General features: G+C 44.4%; 1 protein-coding gene across 4 annotated transcripts in view; it reads left to right on the forward strand.

The window, feature by feature from the left end:
- Positions 1–22,619, forward strand: part of Fam120b (family with sequence similarity 120B) — a 61,161-nt gene that overhangs the window by 16,587 nt on the left and 21,955 nt on the right. The window contains exons 1-4 of one of the 4 annotated variants that reach the window (XM_021186472.2): positions 4,636–5,057; positions 10,267–11,648; positions 14,275–14,455; positions 16,076–16,177. In XM_021186472.2, coding sequence (XP_021042131.1) covers positions 10,284–11,648; positions 14,275–14,455; positions 16,076–16,177 — 1,648 coding nt within the window. In that variant the 5' untranslated portion in view covers positions 4,636–5,057; positions 10,267–10,283. Of the gene's footprint in view, positions 1–4,635; positions 5,058–10,266; positions 11,649–12,756; positions 12,915–14,274; positions 14,456–16,075; positions 16,178–22,619 lie in introns of those variants that run through there. The other 3 variants (XM_021186471.2, XM_029471055.1, XM_029471056.1) reach the window with 3 other exon arrangements.

Consider the following 22,619-nt stretch of genomic DNA (forward strand, 5'->3'; position numbering starts at 1 on the left):
TATAGAACCCAAGACTACCAGCCCAGAGATGGCACCACCCACACGGGGCCTTTCCCCCTTGATCACTAATTGAGAAAATGCCTTACAGTTGGAGCTCATGGAGGCATTTCCTCAACTGAAGCTCCTTTCTCTGTGATGACTCCAGCTGTGTCAAGTTGACACAAAACTAGCCAGTACAAGGACTATCTTCTTTTGGGGTTGTTGAAAGGTTACTTTGCTTTTTCTAGGGGGTAGTTTCCTTCCTTGTGTTGGTGTTTGCCATCTATTATCCTTTGTAGGGTTAGATTTATGGAAAGATATTGTATAAATTTGGTTTTGTCATGAGATACTTGTTTTCTCCATCTATGGTAATTGAGAGTTTTGCTAGGTATAGTAGCCTGGGCTGGCATGTGTTCTCTTAGCGTCTGTCTGACATCTGCCCAGGATCTTCTAGCTTTCATAGTCTCTGGTAAGAAGTCTGGTATAATTCTGATAGGTCTGCCTTTATATGTTACTTGACCATTTTCCCTTACTGCTTTTAAAATTCTTTGTTTAGTGCATTTGGTGTTTTGACTATTATGTGACGGGAGGAATTTATTTTCTGATCCAATCTATTTGGAGTTCTGTAGGCTTCTTGTATGTTCATGGGCATCTCTTTCTTTAGGTTAGGGAAGTTTTCCTCTATAATTTTGTTGAAGATATTTACTGGCCCTTTAAGTTGATAATCTTCATTATCTATACCTATTATCCTTCGATTTGGTTTTCTCATTGTGTCCTGGATTTCCTGGATCTTTTGGGTTAGGAGCGTTTTTTGCTTTTTGCATTTTCTTTGACTGTTGTGTCAATGTTTTCTATGGTATCTTCTGCACCTGTGATTCTCTCTTCTATCTCTTGTGTTCTGTTGGTGAGGCTTGCATCTATGATTCCTGATCTCTTTCCTATGTTTTCTAACTCCAGGGTGTCTCCCTTTGTGATTTCTTTATTGTTTCTACTTCCATTTTTAGATCTTGAATGGTTTTGTTCATTTCCTTCACCTGGTTTGATTGTGTTTTCCTGTAATTCTTTAATGGATTTTTGTGTATTGTCTTTAAGGGCTTCTAGCTGTTTACCCGTGTTCTCCTGTATGTCTTTAAAAGGAGTTATTTATGTCCTTCTTAAAGTCCTCTATCATCATGAGAAGTGATTTTAGATCCGAATCTTGCTTTTCCGGTGTGATCGTGTATCCAGGACTTGCTATGGTGGGAGAATTGGTTATGATAATGCCAAGTAACCTTGGTTTCTGTAGCTTATGTTCTCATGCTTGCCTCCCACCATCTGATTATCTCTAGTGCTACCTTCCCTCACTATATCTGACTGGAGCCTGTCCTTCCTGTGATCCTGATTGTGTCAGAACTCAGAATTCAGCTGTCTCTGAGATTCTGGGATCCTGAGATCCTGAGATCTTGAGTGTGTCAGGGCTCCTGGGAGGAGTTAAGCTGCTTCTGGGACCCTGAGATCCTGGTGTGACAAAGCTCCTGGGATCCTGGGCATGTTAGAGTGTCTGGGAGTGGAGCTTCTTCTGGGTATTGTGGGACTGGCTGCAGATGTAGCACCCAAGGCCTGCTCAGGACACCTCTGATCCTGTGATTCTGGGAGTGTTAGAGAGCCTGAGAGTGGAACTTCTTCTGGGTGTTGTAGGACTGGCTGTGGAGTTCATGCCCAAGGTCTGCTCAGGGCACTGGCCCAGACTGGAAGGCTGGAAGACTCTGATATATCACCAAATTCAGCTGCTAGTACAAGGTACTTGACCCCAGCTAGACAGCACTTCTATATGATGACACTGGTATATAACACATCCTAGGTCTTGCTTCAATTATGCTGGTCAATTCTTAGTCATGGAGGATCCTTCAGCACCAGCTGGCCAGTATTTATTGTCCCAGCTAAGCAAGTTTCACTTGAATGGTTTTGGTCTCTTGTTAAACATAGCCTATTTGGTTTCTGCTGAACAGAACCACAGATTCTTTTATTATTTTATTTTATGTAAATGAGCGATTTTGGATGTGTGTGCACACGTATCTGTCTGTCTGATGCCCTAGAAATTCATAAGAGGGCATCAAATCCCCTGGGACTGGAATTATAGATTGTGGTAAGTTTTCCAGTGTATATTGGGTATCAAACTTAGGTCCCCTTCAATAGCAACAAGTGCTCTTAACCACTGAGCCAATTCTCTACACCTAGTTCTTAATTAAAAATATGGAATGGCCCTGGCAGAATCCTAAAGAGACATTCAAACCTCCCTCTGAAAATTCACAAGCCAGACTTACATCATCTGCTCTGACCTCAGCATTATCTTCTAAGTTCCCACAATAGCCCAGCTCTGAGCATTCAATAGCTTTCCAGTCCAAAGTTCCAAAGTCCTTCCATGATCATTCCCTAAACACAGTCAGGTCTGTCACAGCAATATCCCATGAATCTTTCGTCAGGGTTTCTACTATTATGATAAAACACCATAATAAAAGCAACTTGGGGAGGGATAGGTTCATTTGGCTTATATACCCTCGGTCACAGTCCATTGAGGGAAGCCATGAAGGAATCTGGAGGCAGGAACTGAATCAGAAGCCATGGAGGGATACTACTTACTGCCTTGCTTCCTGTGGTTTGTTCAGCCTGCTTTCCTATACAACTCAGGACCCTCTGGCCAGGGGTGCTACTGCCACCAGTAAGCTGGGACCTTCACCATGAAATCATTGGTCAAGAAAATATCCTACAGAGTTGCCTACAGGAAATCTGATAGAAGTATTTTCTCAGTTGAAGTTTCTCCTTCCAGATAACTTTAGCTTGTGTCAAGTGTACTAAATTCAACCAAGACATATTGAATAGTTTGGTTTCTATACTGTCAACTGTCATCAGGCTAGAGCATCAGTTGCCTGAGGGAGAAACCGAGTCTAGTGGTTTGGATGAGTATGCCCCTAATAGGCTCAGATGTTTGAATACTTGGTCCTCAGTTGGTGACAGCTCTGGTAGATTTGATGGCTTGTTGGTGGAAGTTTGTCCCTGGGGAGGGGGTAGGCTTTGGTGTTTTAAAACCTTGAAATCATCCCCACTTCTCACTCTTCCTGCATGTGGAGATGAGAACTCTCAGCTGCTCCGGTCACATTTCCTCACTGGGAAGGTGGCTGACTCTGTAGTCATGATGTTATGACACAGCAACAGAAAAGTAACTAAAATACTGAGACACTACCCCAAGACAGGCAGAGATGAAGGCTCAACTGGGAGCCATTCCCAAACCTTCTAAGACTGAATGATATTGCTGCCACTCCTGAAGAACTGAAGGACTATAAGGGTGGTGGCAGTTGCAGGTTTAGTCTCACCTTTTGTGGAGACTTGGGACTTGTCAATCAAGCAGGAACTATAAATCAAGTAGCTGCCCCTGGAGGTTCCTCAGCCTGTTGTCAGGGCAACTGTAATGATTACTGCTCTATTCTAGCTAACAATGTCCAGAGAAGACTTCCTGGCAACTGTAGATGCCACAGAGACTTTGCTTCAGTCAGGGGAACCACTACAATCAACCACCACCCTGCAGTGCCATGGCCTTGGTAAACTGACCATGACACCTTGAGATGGCTCTTAGATCACCCTATTCAGTGACCCCAGCCCAATGGCAGTATACAGGAGAACGTTTTTTGTTGTTGTTGTTCGCTTTGGTTTTTTTTTTTTTTTCCTGCAAGTTGCCCCTGTGCTGCCAATAAAATTTACTCCAAGTGGTTCTGATGCCTCCTTGTAGTCTTGATCATGGGTAGGGTAGCTTGCGTTGGTTGCATAAAGAACAGGTACAACACCCAACAGAAACCAATAGAGGGCTGTTGTAGAGGCCATGGAGTGCTAAGACTGTGAAGGACTACGGGAGTATTGGGAAAGTATAGCATAGAGGAGAACAGAAACTGCAAAAGATAAAACACTACCGAATGCAAGCGCCAGCTGCTCTAAGAAGAGTCCCAGAAAGTCACCGAGTTGCTACCTCTGGCAGCTGAGGACGCATCCTGGAGCTGTAAAGCTAAAGGCTGAGAACCCCTATACCATAAGGCTAACACAAGCTGTGACTCAACAGCTAAAACTGTAACCTTGAGATCCAAATGTTTCCAGCACCCCAAGTTGGGGGCTACCGACACAAAGGGTGCTTTAGCTTATTGGAGATTTCCATCCAAAATACTAGACAGCCTGAATCTAGCCCACAAGGATGGCCACTTCACCCAATAAAGTGACCAGCATTATTGCCATGACAACTCTGTAAGTGGACTCTCAGCCCTTGATGCTCCTTGTCCAAGCTGTGCCGCCTTTCAGTACTGGTACTCCTACGGGGATTCAAGACCAAATCAGGATCCTCGCAGCTTCCCATACTCTGCGTGGTTGTAAGCTGTGGTCTATGGCATTTAAAAGGGTTTCCAGTGACTATCCGCTGCAGCCTGTGTGCGTGCATTACCGGAGCAAGGCACCCAGTGCTGGTGCAGGCCGCCACTCAGCCTATGGGACAAACACACTTTTCCCGGTCGGGCTATCCAGCTGCGGGCAGGCGTCCTAGGCGATTCCCCGGTTGCTAGGCAACGGGTTAAAGCTTCCTTATTCCTGGGTGCCTGAGCACCACCCATTTCGCCTCCCGCTCTAGCGCTTGCGTACTACATCCCTTTCGTCTCTTCGTCCTTTACTTCCAGTTATATAAGCACAAGCTTCACTTTGTCTAACCAGACACTTCTCCGGGCGGAAGTTCAATAACGGAAGCGGAAGTGAGCACGCCGTAGACTGTGGGTCTGAAATCTGGTTGACGCAGTCTGCGGCCACTGCTGAGCTTTGGGTAGGCCAGGCTGGGGGATCGGCCCTGGATCTCTGCTGTCGCATCTCCCTACCCCGGACACCTTCCAGCATCAAGTCTACTATCCTCGCCGTGGCCACGCCCCTCCGCAGCCTGTCTTCTCTGCATCCTGGCTGCTCTGCTTCCTGGCTGTTCCTCCCCGGGTGGAGGGGAGAGGCAGCCATCCACTTGCAGGTGGAGCGGGGTGGAGACTCTTCCTGAGCCCAGCTGCAGGACACTGAGGACCAGCGAGGTAGACTCTCAGACTCTGGTAGCGGCTGGGGAGGGAAGAACTGGTAACTGGAAACCAGGTTGGGAGGTTGTAGGACCTTAAGTGATGGAGAGGCGAAGGGGCTGGGCCTCAGCTGTGTTGAGTTCCTCTGGGGAGGGGACCATTCGTTTGATTTCAGCGTATCTACATATGCTCTCAGATCTTTCCGTCTTAGGGACTTGCTATTACCCACGACCAATGTCTTCAAGTCGTCTCTCATCATTTTCCCTATCTCCCATCCATTAGAGGATAGCTCCTGACCTCGACTGACATTAGGTTAGTGTACGAACGCCTGGCTACTTTTTTCTTTACCTGTTTTTGAAAGGCACCAGCAACAGATGCGTTATTTCTCTTGCCCCCACCTTGACTATAGCACCTCCCAGTTTAAAAAAAAAAAAAACTGTTCAGCCAGTCTTCCAGACGTTAATATCTGTGAACACCTTTGGCCCCCCAAAAAACTTAAGTGGAGAGCATTTGAAATCATTTATTTTCCACATTCAGAGACTCTACTCTTATCTCTGAACTGGAGTCTGGATATATTTATAGAACTGATAATGAAAAGTTCATGAATCCAAGCTTTGGCTTTGGAGTCTTTGATTTCAGTGTACTGTGAATACAACACCCCTCTGTTCATAATTGGCATTCTTAAAAAAAAAAAAAAGAAGAAGAAGAAGTATCTCCGGACTGAATATTATAGAGCCTTTACAACTTGCTATTTATCTTATGTTGCTGCTTTGCAAGTGTTCTTGTCCCAGTTTCCCCCTCCCCATTTCCACCATCTTCAAGGTGTGCTTGGTATTTGAAAGAAAGGCCTGGTCATTGGGTAGAACACTGTAACTTCTGTGTTGCAGATACTAATTTCATTTACTTTCTGAGCTGACTCCACCTTGGTAAGAAGGATGCATTCCACATAACGCTATCAATTGTTGCTACAGAATTTAATACCAAGTATAAATAGTTTTAATTTTATTGTTAGGCGTGATTTCTCTCCATCGCTCTCTCTGGCAATAATGGGAGTCTATAAACTGAATTGGTTCTTGATCTCATTTAATACATACATCTGCCCCTGGTTTTATTCATTTATTTTTTTCCAAATAAGCATTGATCCTAGCGTATGGGAGACATTTCAGGGTAGAAAAGCCCACCCTACTGTTTGGAATTCTCAGAGCTTTCAGGCTGTATTTTGAGCAGCCTACAAGGACGACTATGCTGTAGGAGTAGGAGTGAGCTATTTGGAGAGTTTCCTTGTCTCAGCATCTATTTACTTCTTATATGCCTATTAAGACTTAGCCTGTTGTCTAGCTGTAAAATTCCTAATTTATTTGTATGTTGGTTTTTTTTTTTTTCAGTCATCTTGTAATAACTCCTTTAGGGAACAAAGAACTTCATTACATGCTTTTAACAATAAAGAAAAACAATAATAACTTAATATCCACAGCTGTCTTTTGGTAATTGATTGATTGATTGATTGATTTAGAATGTACTAATTGTGTGCTATGTGATAGATGATGCCTCTGGAAGTATAAAGAAATGCCTGTTCACCTCAGGTAGACCACTGACAACAGACCAAAAAAACAAAAAAACAAAACAAAACAAAAAAATAGATTCCAACTAAGTCTAGCTTAGCAAACCAGTATGTTTATTGAAGTTCTTTATAGGAACGTGGGTGACTGAAAGCCCACTCTAGCATGAATAAGAACTCAAGAAAACTGCATCCAGGAAACTCTCTTCACAATCTCGCAGGCCCCCCAGGCTATTTGGAGAGTCTTCTTTCCTGAGCAGTTACTGCTTTTGTAATTTGGGGGCAGGTCCTTATGAATGTTATAAGTTTGGGGAACTTCCTGAGCCTTATGAGGTTCCCTTTTCTTTCCAGGAAGGAATTGGGTGTTGTGAATATCTAGCAATTGAAGACCCTTTTGATACCAGATATCTTCTAATGTCACAAGTCCCCACACCTTTTCTAAATGTGTTGTGTGCATGCCACTTTTCTGAGGTAGTTTGTGGTTCACAGTGTGAGAAATTAACAGGGTAAAAGCTAGGAAGAACTGGTTCCTGCTCTGTTAAAATAGCAGGCTTTCCATTATGGGGGGGAAGGGAAGAGCAGAAACATTTGAATAAAGCCAAAGCAATATACTGAGCCTGGCTTCCTGGAAAATAAGAATATATCAAGAAACCCATTGTCTTAGCAGCTTTAGTAGAAAATACTTGAAACAGACAAGAAAAAAAAAAAAAAAAAGACACCAGCCCCCATCTTTATGACAACAGAGGGCAGCAGCTCAAACGTGGAAGACACTGGTGCTGTGCCAGGCCAGAGGAGGAATGGAAGCTCCTGTCAGTCTGTCCACACATGTGTTGGGAGTGATGGGGAAGGCTTCTGTAATCACTGGCATGAACCGTGTGGCTATTACTGGTATCTTATTAGGACGAGTCTCTTGGATCCTAGCACACAGTGAAGAGCTGGGGGAAAGGTGTCATTTCCTCACTGAATAGAAATATAGTCTCTGGGTGGGAAAGACTTACACTTGTCTGTCCATCCCCAGTAAACTGCGAGAGTCCTGCTTAGTCCAGAGCTAGGCAGAGACCGACAGAGCCTCTGCGAGCTGTGTGCTCGCATCTGTCCGTACTGTCTAGCCTTTGTCTTCATAGGTTCCCTTTATGAAGTCTGCCTTATCCATTCTGTGTTGTATCATATTAAGGCAAAACCCACCCTGTTCAAGAGATGAATGTGGCAGAATGTTTGCCCGCATGTTGGAGTCTCACACTACACTGTAAAACAAGAGTAGCAGCAGAAAGTGTCAACTTCCTGAATGTGGGACCCAGACCCAGGAATCCAATCAATCGATCCCCTGATAGTTGATTCATGTAACCAGGCTCGGTACCACAGTAACCCAAATATTGTCATTACAATTTGATGATAGACAATTTATGTGTCTATCATATTTAATAATAATATAAGCAAGGCTTCGTTTAAATTTTAACACAAAATGTGTTATATTTGCATCCTCCTGACTTTTGATGTCTAAATTGCTAAAGACAACTTCAAATTCTACCAGTAGGAGCTAGTATCTATTAGTAACCAGTAAATTAAAACGATAGTCCTGTGAGAGTGCCTTTTTTTTTTAATTAAGCCTGGAGTTTTTACAGCTTCTTTGTTGGTATGATGGTGCTTAGAGCTTTTACTATACATCAGAAAGTTTGTTTCACAGGTGTGTGTGTGTGTGTGTGTGTGTGTGTGTGTCCATGTCTGTATGCTCCTGACTGGTTAGTACACTCTAAAGATGAGATAATCTCTCTGTCCTAGGTCTTCAAGAGGCATTATTTTGCGTTGCTTTTTGTATATTGAGGATTTGTTGTTGTTACTATTTTATCAAAGGACTTAGTGGGTTGATGCCATATTTTTTAAAAAATAGGAAAAATAGACCATTAAGATGCAAGGTTTCTTTTGGAATTCTTTTTACTATTGATGAACATTGTCTGCCTGAAGAGTGATTTTTATTTATGTACTAAGACTTAGGTAAGTACATAAGAATTTACTAAATAAAGAATTTCAGTGATACTTTCCCACATTCAGAATTCTGACTCTTGAATTATTTTGTATCTATATTTCAGTTTTTCATAGAGTCACTATCTCAAATGTTGCAACTATTTAGTATAGTACATTTTTAATGCAGTCTCTCTTTAACACCTTAATTGGGTGTGCTTGACACATTTACCTAGTTTGATAAGTTTTAACATTTACGTTAACTATATCTATCAGCATGGTCATAGGAGTATCCACTGTTAGACCACAAACCCACCCCATGCTGTGTCTCATAGAAAGGAGCTCACCTCTCATGCCAAATCTCAAGAAAACCTTGAATAATAATTATACTTTTATTCGGTGCCTTCATGCCTATGACTCCTGGCAAATAGGGTTGGTCACATGGTATGGAATTAACACCCCCCCACACACACACACACACTTATACACACAGAGCCACAAAATCGCAATCAGAAACTTCCTTTGTTTCTTGTAATCAGAAAGAATTCTGTCTTCCTGTAAGACCTCATCATGCCGTCTACGGTTTGGGGCTATAGTTCTCTTACTATTCTGGGAACTGAACAATCTGGTTCTTTGCTTCAGTCACCTCTGTCATGCTCTTCCTATTATTGAACCTCTTGTTTGGACCTGAAGCTAGCTTTCCTAATCCATTGTTCCATCATATGGCTGCTTACAGCTGCCTTCCCAGCTATAACTTTAATAATGCTCCCATTTGAATGGAAATCATGTCAGCCTCTTTTCTACAAAGCAGTAACTTTTTATTATTATCACTAATACTATTATTATTACTATTATTTATGACAATCACTAGTCCATGTTTATCACTGCAGATTTGCTCTCAGTGAACTAGAATTTTATGTGCATTAAGTCAGTATGCTCTTTATTTCCATGGGGGCAGGGAGGGTGTCTGGCTACATTTAGTTATCAAGAATAAGTCAAGCCAGATGTGATGGAATAGTCCCTTAATCCCACCACTCACTAGAAAGAGGCAGGTGGGTTCTGTAAGTTCAAGGCTAGCTTGGTCTAGAACCAGAGTTACATGGTGAGACTCTATCAAACAAACAAAAAGTTAGTATTTTGAAGGTTACCCATGCTTCGATCTATAGTTTTGATTTTAAAAATAACTTCTACTTAAGTCCTGGGTAGGAGATAATTACCCATTTAAAAACTTAGCTCAGGCTGATGAGATGGCTTAGTGGGTGACAATGGCCGCTGCCAGGCCTAGTGGCTTGAGTTCTGCTCCTGAGACCCACATGGTAGAGGAGAGAACTGCATACATGACTCATCCTCTGGCCTCCACACATGCACCATAGCGTGTATGCATGCCACCTCCTACCTCTCCCTCCCCCCAAAGAAATAAATAAAATAAAAAACTTTACCTCTTTGTGTTTAACTAAGAAATGCCTTGGCTAGTAAGTGAAATTTGAAAAGACTACTGTCCCATATATTGTCTCTGTGAAAGTCCCACTGTAGAAATCAATATATGCTTCGTAAATGTCTTCCGTTGAAAACACCCCTAGTCTGTATACCAGGTAGCTTGGTGACACACATTTTTTTAGAACATTAAATATTGTCTGTGTTTGCTTTGATGAGTGTCTAGAAATAATGCCATAGTTACTAATCGTGGATTTATTTTATTCTATTTTGCAGATTCATAGGACCCAATTATGGGTGTAAGAGGTTTGCAGGGGTTTGTGGGGAGTACGTGCCCACACATATGTACCGTAGTCAATATCCACGAGCTGGCAGAACGTCACCGAAACAAGTACCCTGGATGTACGCCTACCATTGTGGTGGACGCCATGTGCTGTCTCCGATACTGGTACACAGCAGAGTCGTGGGTCTGCGGCGGCCAGTGGAGAGAATACTATTGTGCTTTGAGAAATTTTGTTGCAGCCTTCACCTCTGCCGGCATCAAGTTGATATTCTTCTTTGATGGCATGGTGGAGCCAGGGAAGCGAGATGAGTGGGTAAAGCGTAGACTCAAAAACAACCGGGAGATATCCAAGATTTTTCACTACATCAAGTCGAAAAGAGACCAGCCAGGCAGAAACATGTTCTTCATTCCCTCCGGGCTGGCCATATTCACACGGTTCGCCCTGAAGACACTGGGCCAGGAGACTTTCTGTTCATTACAGGAGGCAGACTACGAGGTGGCTTCTTATGGCCTCGAGCACAACTGTCTGGGGATCCTTGGGGAAGACACTGACTACTTAATTTATGACACTTGCCCCTACTTTTCGATTGGCGATCTCTGCCTAGAGAGTCTCCAGACCATCATGCTCTGCCGAGAGAAGCTCTGTGAGAGCCTGGGCCTCCGTGTGGCAGACCTTCCTCTGCTGGCCTGTCTGCTTGGCAATGACATCACTCCAGAGGGCATGTTTGAAAGCTTTCGGTACAAGTGCTTGTCATCCTATGCTTCTGTGAAAGAGAATGCTGGCAAAAAAGGAAATGTTATCTTAGCTGTCTCAGACTATATCGCCAAAGTTCTTCATTTGTATCAAGGTGAGAAGAAGATAGAAGAGATGCTACCCTTGGGGCCAAACAAAGCTCTTTTTTATAAAGGAGTAACCTCATATCTTTTGCCAGGGCAGAAATCTCCATGGTTAGTTCAAAAACCCAAAGGCATGATAACAGACAAGCAAATGGTGAGTTTAAATCCCGAATCCAAGCAAGAAGTCCCTATGTGTATAGATCCTGAATTCAAGCAAGAAGTTCCTGTGTGTACTAATCCCGAGTCCATGCAAGAAGTTCCCATGTGTATGGATCCTGAGCCCAACCAGGAAGCTTCCATGTGCACAGATCTCGAACCCAAACAAGAAGTTCCCATGTGCACAGACTCCGAATCCAAGCCAGAAGTTTCCCTATATACAAACCCAGAGAGCAAGCAAAAATTACCTTCAGGAATAGACACTGAATTTAACCTAGAAGCACTCATGTGTACACACCCTGAATTTAAACAAGAAGATGTCATGGATATGGAACCTGAAATAAAGCAAGTAACCATGGTTTCCGAGTCTGAGATCTTAAAGGCAAGTGACTGTGCCTCCCCCACCTCCATCCACAATGTTGTGATTGAAAGCGTACCTACTAACGGGTTTGATCGTGAGAAGAGGACTGTAGGAGGATACAGACGAGAAACCTCTTGAGTCTAGTTAGGGAGATTTATGAAACCATTTCATAAGTACATCTGATACTGTCTTGTGAATAGGATGGGAAAGAGCTGTAGGATTCTAAGGAGGGACTGTTGAGGGTTAAGGTGTAAAGAGAAGGCTTCCCCCATGGAGTCAGGCCCTTAGGAGGACAACATTTGCTTTGAATAAGTCAAATGTGGGGTTGTAGGAACCCTACAGATGCAGTGATTAAAATTTGTGTCACTGTGAGGCATATAGGTAAACTATCCAGGCAGGAGCCTAGGGATCAAGGAGAGAAAAACCTGGAAACAATATGGTGCAGCTACACTCTAAAAGCTGTAAATGCTAGGAGCTTGGGCTAACTGTAAGTTAACATTATGTAAGTATCAAAGAGCGCAGTTTCACACTAGACACGGGCTTTATCATTTTCTCAGTCGACTCTTACAACAGCCCTGTGAAATAGGTACTTTTGTAGTCATGCCTAGCTCTGCCATCATGGCTGCACTCACGCTAAGCATATGCTAAACCCTTGAGCCAGATCCACAGTCCTGTTATCTTGGTCATACAGATAAGGTAGATATCCACAGGAGTGGCCAGAAAACAAAACCAAACAACAAAAAAGTCAGAAGTGAAAGAGGGAATTAAAAATTAGAAGTGGGGCTGGAAAGATGGTTCAGTGGTTAAAAGCACTGACTACTCTTCCAGAGGACCCCAGTTCAATTCCCACCACCTGTAGCAGCTCACAAGTCTCTGTAACTCCAGTTCCAGGGGAGAATCTGACACCCTCCCACCTGTGCACATGAAATAAATAATTTTTTTTTAAAAATTAGAAGTAATTTTTTGCTGTTAAATAATATCACTGTGAAATCCATGAACATTTATATTGGAGATTGCATTAAAAGTGTTTCTCATTTTCTTTTCTTTGTTTTTTTTTTTTTTTTTTTTTTTGAGACAGGGCCTCTCTATGTAGCTCTGGCTGTCCTGGAACTTACTCCATAGACCAGACTAACTAACCTTGAACTCACAGAGATCTGCCTGCCTCTGCCTCCCAAGTGCTGAGATTAAAAGTGTGCACCACCAACATTCAGGCTGGCTTCTCATTTTCAAGGGAAAGGCACACCAATTGGTTGCTCAGTGCCAAATGGTCTCCCTGAAAACATACATGTAAGTATGGACTCAACAGGCAATATTTAGGAGTATGCACGTATATGCAAATCTATACGCACACAGTGGCAGTTAATGAAAGAACAGGCCTTATACTTGAAAGAGTTGGGAGGGTTGTATGGGAGGCTTTTGAAAGAGGGAAGAGAGAAACATTTTAATTATACCATAATCTCAAAAACAACCTGGTTGTAGGTTTGCTTTGGTTTAAAGAAACTCTAGCAGCTGCGCAGGCATTATGTCATGTGTCTAGTAAGAAGAACAGGTAACTGACTAGGCTTGAGTCAACCATTGCTGTTCATTGATAGTGTAGGGAGTCAGACATTTTAAGTGCTTTCTGTGTACCAGCTCGTTCAAACCTCTCTGTGATCTGGCGGCTTTTTAAATAAAGTGTGTGTTATAAAGAAAGCAACAATATGGTCATTAAGTCTCAGATCTCAATGATGAGTCTGTATAATTAGATCTACATAGGTGCATATAAATTAGGTCCAAAGATTTGATCACCTAAGTCATCCTAGCATGACATTTTAAATGCCTTTTGGTAGACAGTTTAGATTTAAAATTCTGGAGTAATACTGTAGACAGAGCATAACCTTTATTCCCACAATAATGAGATTTGTTCTTTTCAAGGAAAAAAAAAAAAGACCCTACATGAAGATCATTGTAGACCTTTTGATCTAAACTGCTTATTTAGTGAGCAAATATAAATTGTGTCTTCTGGCCTCCTGTGTGATATGAAGAGAACAAATGCGTATGCTGGACCATGGCTTTTGCTAATAATTGAAGCCAGATGCAATGAAACATAAGAAAAAAGGGAGGGAGGGAGGGAGAAAAATTGAGCACATGATACAGCTTCTAATAACAGTCCGCTCGGTAGAAGTAAAGGTTGAGGCTCGTGAGCAGAGTTATCGGATGCAGTTGGGAAGGAGGGGTAGGTTTGTAGAGCAGGTAAGTCATGATTGAGGTGAGCCCAAGAGGGTAATGAAGTGGGATGTTAGAAAGCCGTGGAGTTGGAAGCTCAGTTAGGAGCCCTTTGTAACAGCCCTAATCTAAGGAACTCGGTGAGCGTATGCCTGTTGGGAGAGCTGAGCCCTCCAGCAGACAGAATAATAAGGTACTGCACAGGTAAATATAGAATTGCTAGATTGGAGGACCCAGGAGAAGAGTAATATGAAGTGAAGTTTTGAACTTGTTAGCCCCAAAACAAAACATAAATGCCACTTGATGTCATGTGTTTGAACTACACAGTCCCCTGTCTGCGTATTTTAAACTGATAAGTGGTGTTGACCGTTTCTCTGTAAAACTCAGGAGTTTGGTTTTTTTTTTCCAAGGAGAAATGTGTTGCATTTGAATCCTTGAACAGGTTGCCAGGATGCATCACGTCCACTCAGAAAGCTACCTAGTGTACAACATTATGAGCAGTGGGGAGATAGAGTGCAGCAACACCCTAGAGGATGAGCTGGACCAAGCGCTCCCGAGCCAAGCTTTTATCTACCGCCCAGTCCGGCAGCGCGTCTACGCACTCCTACTCGGGGACTGGAAAGGTGAGGAGGCCAGTTGGTCTGATTCAGCAATGGTTCTCTCTGGAACTGGATTCTGAGACATGAAGGAGAGTGCTTTCTCTCAGGACAAGCAAAAAACCGGTTCTGTTTGTCTGTCAAATCTACTTGAGAACACCATGAAAGGTTAATGCTAGGCTGGTGAGATGGCACAGACTGCTTTTCCGAAGGTCCTGAGTTCAAATCCCAGCAACCACATGGTGGCTCACAACCATCCGTAATGAGATCTGATGTCCTCTTCTGGCGAGTCTGAAGACAGCTACAGTGTACTTATATATAATAATAAATAAATCTTTGGGCCAGAGTGAGCGGCAGTTGGGGGTGGAGATGGGTTGACAGGAGTGAGCAGAGGTCCTAAAATTCAATTCCCAACAACCACATGAAGGCTCACAACCATCAGTTCAGCTACAGTGTGCCCATATACATATACATAAAATAAATTTTTTTAAAAAAATTAATGCCATGAAACATTACCATCTCTGCGAGTTTGAGGCCAGCTCAGTCTGCATAGCAAGTGCCAGGACAGCCAGCACCACAGAGAGAGACCCTGCCTCAACAAGCAAGCTAGGGGATGCCCTGGTCCTCCAAATGAACAAACCTGGATTACTATCAGATTGGAGCATCCCAGAAATAATGGTTTAGAATTAACACTGCTCTTTACTCCTGCCCAATGCCAGCCCCTTCCCAGGTGGTTGAAATCAGTGTCTCTTCTCCCTGCCTGCGTAAAGAGGCCAAACATCGTCTGGAAATATGTACAAGAAACCGGAAATATAAACAGACTTATATATTTAAATAGTCCTAGGAAAAACAAGTGCAGGCTAAATAGGAAAGAGTTTTCACAGTGTAACTGCAGTGCTGGGAGGGAGGTCCCTGAGGAGGGTCCATCCCCAAACTGAGGTTGCTCGTTTAGATACAGACAGCCTTGGGCTGTTCCTCGGGAAAGGTGCTGTGAACGCCTGTTCCCAGGCCCAGTGTGAACACATCTGTGTGATCACCCCGTCTTCCCCCTTTGCTGCCTTCTCTCCCTTGCCATGGTGGTGAAAACATTTAGTAAGAACTGCTGCCAGGTTATGACAGTCCTTCCTGGTCTTAAAAAAAACGTGTTTTAATTTTATATATGAATGTTTTGCTTGCATGTATATCTTTGTGCACGTGTGTACCTAGTGCCTGTGGAGGTCAGAAGAGGGTGTCAGGTTCCCCTGAAAATGGAGCTTTGGGTGTTTGAGAGTGGCCATTTGAGTGCTGGGAATTGAACCCAGGTCCTCTGTAAGAATAAGTCCTTTTAACCACCAACTCATCTCTCCAGCTCATTCCTTCTGGTCTTGAACTCAGTATTTGAAGCCACTTATAAAACTTACATTATTCTTTTAAAAATGAAAGTTGTTCTATGCGTTTGGTGAGTAATTACTGTAAAATTTCAGCTGACCCTGGGTTTTCTGTTTTTGTTGTTTACCCCTTTTCACAAAGCAGTGTGGCCTGGAAAATGCTGCAGCTGCTGTTGGCATGGTTGTGTTCATCCTTGGAGTTAGAGGAAAGTCACAAGGCCAATGGTGTGCAAGGACTTTGTGTTCCACCTGTACTTACTGACCCATTGTCTTCACACAGATGGAGCCAGCACTGGCCCAGTGGTCAAGGAGTGGTTTGTGTACCCCGGTAACTCCCTGAAGCACCCAGACCTAGTTAGGCCTCTGCAGATGACCATTCAAGGTATGTAGAGCTTTACGCTATCCATTTTAGAATGTCAGCTCAAGAAAGAATACATTATATGACTTTCTGTTTGCAGAGTTACACGTTGTTTTAGTTAGAGTTTCATTGCTGTGACGAGAAACCATGACCAAGGCAGCCCCTTCAGTTGTGGCTGGCTTATACTTTCAGAGGTTCAGTCCATTATCATCACGGCAGGAAGTATGGCAGCATCCAGGGAGACATGGAGGAGACAAGAGTTCTACATCTTGATCCAAAGGCAACAGCAGGAGACTGCCTCTGAAGGCAGCCAGGAGAAGGCCCTTTTCCAGACTGGGTAGAGCTTGAGCATAGGGACATAGGTGACATGAAAGCCCACCCTCACAGTGACATACTTTCTTCAACCAGGCCTCCTGATAGTGCCACTTTCCACAGGCCAAGCATCTTCAAGCCACCACACACGTTGGCTGATGTTCCTTTTAATTCCTGTGCCCTGAAAGCCTCCATAGGCAGGGATGCAGAGGATCACCTTAACATCCTTAACAACACTGAGGGTCTCCCTAAGTCCGTGTCCACTCTATTTTTTAAAGACAGAGTCTCTCACTGAACTTGGAACTCACTGATTTGACTAGACCTGCTGACCAGTGAGCTATAGAGACTGCCCAGTCTCCATGTCCCCAGCCCTGGGGTTGCAGATGCATGCCGTTGCCTCTGGCTTTGGGGTGGGGGTGGGGGATTCTGGAGGGCTCATGCCCTCCTGCTCGGGTAGCCATTAAGGCTCTGGCCTAATCGATGGCTTAGGCCATTGATAGAGTCATAATTTGACAATATTGTTGGGAACTTAGGCAGTTGGGCCTCAGGTTGGGGGAGGTGGCTACCTGAGGTATGCCTTTGAAGGCGTTCTCCTCACAGAGCATGTGAATTAGACAGAACCTTTCAGCCATCCTTACCTGTCGTCATCAGGAAAAACTTAAAGATGCTGTGTCGTAGCCTGGAGCGTCTTGTCTCCATGTCAGATGTCAGTTTTCCTTTTCTTCAAAGGTAGCATTCACTGGCTGCCTCATGGTGCTTCACTTTTCAGGGGGCCCCCCGAGACTATACTTTGAGGGGTCATCTCTATAGTTCTCTGAAGGCCTTTCCCTTTTTGCTTTCCCGAAATAAAAAAAGAAATCAGGTGTTTTTAGCAAAGTACAGGGAAATAGAGGACTGCAGGGGAAAAAGTAAAAAAGAGATCCCTTAAAACTTAGGAAGGAGAGTTGGAGGTGATGGGCATGCCTGTGAGCTCAGTCAGTACCCCAGTCTAAGGCCAGCGTGGGCTGCATAATGAGACACGGTCTCAAACGGGAAAATAATATCAAGAGGGGGTTCCAAAAGGAGGGAGCAAACCAAAGGAAGGAAGGAAGGAGGAGGAATTAAATGTTGGCCAACAAGGAGACAGGAAAGGAATCGCATCCCAGCTCACTGTGTTCTAATGTGTCCTCCAAACTCAGGTCCTGGAAGCAGAGCCAGGAACACGATGGTTCAAGACAGGCAGGGGCCTTTGGGAAATGGTGGGTGGTTAAGTGGGATTGTGCCTTTATAAAAAGACACCCCAGGCAGTTTCCTTGTTCTTTCCTCCATGGGGACACACTGTCTGCACCAGGAAACAGGCCCTCAGTGCTTTGCTCTACGGCTTCCAGCTTGAGTGTTGAGAAACTGCTTTGCTGCTATAACCAGCCCAGTGTGTGGTATTTTGTTAAAGCGGCCCAAGTGGGCGAAGGCGTGGGTCTGCTGCTTCCATAGAGCTCACTGACAGTCTTCCCCTCTTGGCCCTTGTGTCTCTATGTGCTCGCATGTGTGTGCACAGCATTCACGTGGCAATACCTTGAGAAAGGTGGCTTTCTGGCAACACAGAAAGGGATTTAGTTTTGTTCTCCAGCTTAAGGACTGTAAGGTTCCTCCACGAGCTGCCTCTCCAGCTTCTCCCCCACGAGCTGCCTCTCCAGCTTCTCCCCACCTCATTTATGGTCTTCGAATCCTGGGTGTTGAGTCTGAGAATAGCCATGCCTGTCTCCAGAACTAGACAACCTGAAATGCTGGCAGTTTCTTCTCGGTGTTGTTTTTGAATCAGAAGTAAGTCTTTATTCCAGAAGCTTAGGGAAGCTGATTGAAGACACTGACATAGCTAGTTGTCTCTGGAACAACTGTTAGTGTCGTTTAGCACTTAGTAAGTAAACAGTGCTTTTTGGCTACCTGGGACATCTGACTTATCATGGGCTTAGTCTGAGAAGCCCACCATAGAGCAAAGGAAGGTAAAGCCATACATTTTGTGGAAAAGGCTCTGTTTTTTGGTTTTGGTTTTGGTTTTTGGTTTTTCGAGACAGAGTTTCTCTGTATAGCCCTGGCTGTCCTGGAACTCACTCTGTAGACCAAGCTGGCCGTGAACTCAGAAATTCGCCTGCCTCTGCCTCCCAAGTGCTGGGAAAGGTTCTGTTTTTAACCCTTTTGCTCCCACTTTCTTGTTTCAGTTCCTCCTGTCCTGAGTAGGTCAGGAGAGATTTCTGTGTCCCAAACACGGGCAAGCACGTGGGAGGTTATCTGTCTCTGCAGATCCCTCGACAAATTGGTGTGGACCATGTATAAAAACAAAGGGAAGCTGTCAAATAAATGTCACAAATGTGTATTACAAGACCAGGGTTGCACCTACACCTTTTATATCCATTGTGACTGTTTCGAATGCACTAGACAGAAACAGGGTACCAAGCAAGCATAAAACTAGACAGCTTAGCTGTGCATAGATGGAAGTCAGTGTTCTAGTGCAATCTGGGCACTTAGATATGAAGACTGTTTAATTATGAGAAGTAGATGGTTGAAATGTACTCAGCTAAGACTCACTTGCATGTGGGTATGGGGTGCTCTTTACTGCCTTTCTTTAACCAGGCTTCACATTTCTTATCCTCTGTGGACATAAGACGGACAGTTCTATATTTGTTTGGAGGGATTTTTGTTTGTTTTATTGGTTTTTTTTTCACCTTAGAAATAAATAAGGAGAAAACCCTTAAAGATAACTACAAATCTCTGACCTTTAATTTGCTTGTTTCTGTTAATTTGCTTATGAGGAGTACGGAGAGGCTGGTTTCTCATCTTCATGTTTGCCCATCTCGTGTTATTCACATATAAGAACTTGTGTTTACAGCTGTGAGAACACAAGCTGGGCATTGCTTTGTGCTTATTTGGGGAACCTCACTGTAGCCCCCTAGATGTGTCTTTCGGGCTTCAGCAGTGGCCTCTGGAACTACATCCTTCCTAAAGCGTATTTACCTGGTTTTTACTGTTCACGCAGACTTTTACCACATTAATAATCAGATTTTGAAGCTGATGTTCTCCCTCTGTGGTCTGGAGACGAGGTGTGTGTTATGGCCTCTGAACTATGGGTATAAACCCCAGCTGCCCTTTTCTTATACATGAAATGTAGGGGTCCCATTGCTTCTACACTGGTTTTTTTTAGCCCAGACTCTAGACGAGAACATGGATGTGAGTATATGAACTGAGAGAGAATGAGTGCCTGAAAGCGTGTGCGCATGCGTGGTTGTGCCCACACGTACACATCCATCGGTGGACAAGAGTGAATATGTACACTTCCCTCGTAAGCAAACTGCTCTCCTGAGCTGATCCCCTTTTTGTTTTGTTAATCATACTCCTTGTTAAAGTACAATTTTTAGTTAAAACTAAAAATCTCCTCTCTTTTGGGGCAGTCTCAGCAACCAGTTAGTTATGATTACAAAGACTTCATCTAGGTGTCCTTCAAAACACGCCCCACCCTGCCCTGGTGAAGATGAAACTAAAGACCTATGGGAGGAAGTTGAGAAAAGCCCTGTGACAAAGCCTTCATATAGCTACACCAGAGGGACCCCATAACCTGGAGGAGACTAAAACCTTTTATCTCCTACATGGACATTTGGCATTTATTGACTAGACAAATTATTGATTACATTTAGAAATTAAATTCTCTGACACTAAGGGATTTGGGGTTATTTCTCCCACCCCACCAAGATGCTGACAGAAAAGAACACCAAGGAAAAGAATGCGGCCCCTGCAGCTGTTGCTATAGAGAAGCAGGGGGCCAAAAGGAGGCCTGCTTTTGAATCCTGTTTGGAAAAAAGCCTGAGAACTTTGGCCTTGGATAAGAGATCTCGCCCCATTGAGCTGCAACGGCAAAGCCTTTAAGTAGCTGAGGTACCTCCTGCAGTTAACAGCCCGCCTCTGGACCGTCCAACACCTACTCACCTTCTCAGGCTCGCCCACAAGTGCAAGCCAAAGACAGCAAGAAAAACAGCAGCAAAATTGTTGTCTCATGCTGAGACAAAAGCTGCTGGCTAAGGGGACAACGCCACTGAGAGACCACCTGTCCTTTGAGTAGGGGGCAGCACTGTTACCACCTTCCTGAAGAACAGGAAGTATGAGCTGGTGGTGGTCGCCTGGGATATAGATCCCATTGCGGTCCTCGTCTTCTGCCTTTACTGGGTAGCAAGACGGTGGTGTCTCCTACTAGATCATCAAGGAGAAAGCCAGCCTGGAGCACTGGACCACCACCATTGCCTTCACACAAGTTAATCAGAAGACAAAGGAGCCCTAGCTAAGCTGCTGGAAGCTATCAGGACTAATTACAGGAGCAGATGTGACAAGATCTGTCTAGAGGCAACAGCCTAGGTCCAAGATCTGTGCCTTGATATGGCAAACTGGAAAAGACACCGGCAAAGAGCTTTTTCCACCAAACTGGTTTAAATGTGCAGTGCTGAGTTTCCTGTTGAACGTAAATACTATAAAAAGTTGTCCTTCCAAAAAGAGGGAGAGGGAAGGAGGGAGGGAGAGGTAGGGTGAATTGCTTTTAAGGTACTGAGTAGATGGCTTGGCAGTTAAGAGAGCCATACAGCTGCTCTTACAGGAGACCTGCCTTGGCTCTCAGCACCTACATGGACGCTCACAACAGTCTGTAGCTTCAGTTCCATAGACGCTGATGGGCTCCTCCATGCAGTCACACAAGCACAGACACATACCTTAAAAATAATAATAATTTTAAAGGAGAGATTTGGTGTATGGTCTTGCGCCCTGGTGGCTCTCTGTAATCTCTTACATTTCCAGGCTTCTCGAGCACCAGTTTCTAATGGCCTGTACGTGGTGAAGGGGTTAAAGGATGCCTGGTGGTGTTCACACTTTACATGGATCAGAATCTCCTGGTATGAGCACAAGACAAAACAAAAACAAAATTGCTAGCTGACTGCCAAGATTTTCTAGGTGTGTAGAGCAGGATGGGCTGAGGACCGTACTTATGCATTACCAGGTTGTACTGCGGTTGCTACTCTTACAAAAAGACCCAGGTCTGAGAGGAGAGAATGAAGCCCCATTCCATGCTTGTGTCTATTCCTTGCTGGTACCCCACCAGTGAGGCCACAGCCAGTGGAAACCAGGAACCACAGAGACAGCCTGTCCACTCATGCTCTGCTGCCTACAATCCTGGTCCCTGTGAGGAGGCTCTACTGCACATCCATACTTGAAGTGGGCACCTCTGTTTGCCAGTGCAGAGAATACCATCTCAGCTTCCCTTGGGGTTGCTGTGTCTGTCCCCCTCCCACCTCTGTGTCCGGTTTGATTTTTCAGCACTCCCACTTCAGCCAGAGTCCTCTTTCACATATGGGATTACAAACCTCCCTTCGTGCTCACCTCCGTTTCATTCCCAGGACTCCACCCTAAAGGCCTGAGACATTTGCCATCCCTGAGTGTCTCTTCGCCCCAGCTGACGCCTCTGTCTTCAGTCTTAGCTCACATCTGTCTTCTTCACAGAACTCTCTTGATAAGACTCTGCGATAGCAGCCATCATTTGGTCAGTTTCCGATGCTCCCCTAGCCCATGTGTGAGCTCGCTAAACGCTCACACTGGGTCTGTCTCATTCCCAGCTTAGTACCCACTGTCAGAAGCATATGTCACGTGGATGGTCTGTAATTGCTTCTGAACATTCTCCACAAATCACATGTTATGACTTAAATCTGAAATTCCCTGCAGGCTCATATTTCCAACAGTTGGTCCTTGGATCGTGGTGCTGTGGTAAAGGCTGTGAGTGCGTTAGGAGGTAGGGTCTGGCTGAAACAGTGGGTCTATAACAGCGGGTCTTCCCTGCTTCGGGTTATGACATGTGTCTACAGCTTGTGGGTGGCAGTGTGAGTAGCTGCAGTGTGAGTAAGCTGCTGCCTCGGGTCACTGTTGTAATGCTGTGAACTCCTCTGAAGCTGTGAGCTTAAATAACCCTTGTCCTTTCAGTTGCTCTGTCATGTAGCTGCTGTGATACTACTGTGTGTGAGCAAAGGGAGCACCAGGTGATCCCACTGTGTCTGGAATCTCAGCAAAGGGAGCACCAGGTGATCCCACTGTGTCTGGACTCTCAGCAAAGGAAGCACCAGGTGATCCCACTGTGTCTGGACTCTCAGCAAAG

Source organism: Mus caroli, chromosome 17 (assembly GCF_900094665.2).
Source record: "Mus caroli chromosome 17, CAROLI_EIJ_v1.1, whole genome shotgun sequence".
NCBI classification, from domain to species: domain Eukaryota; kingdom Metazoa; phylum Chordata; class Mammalia; order Rodentia; family Muridae; genus Mus; species Mus caroli.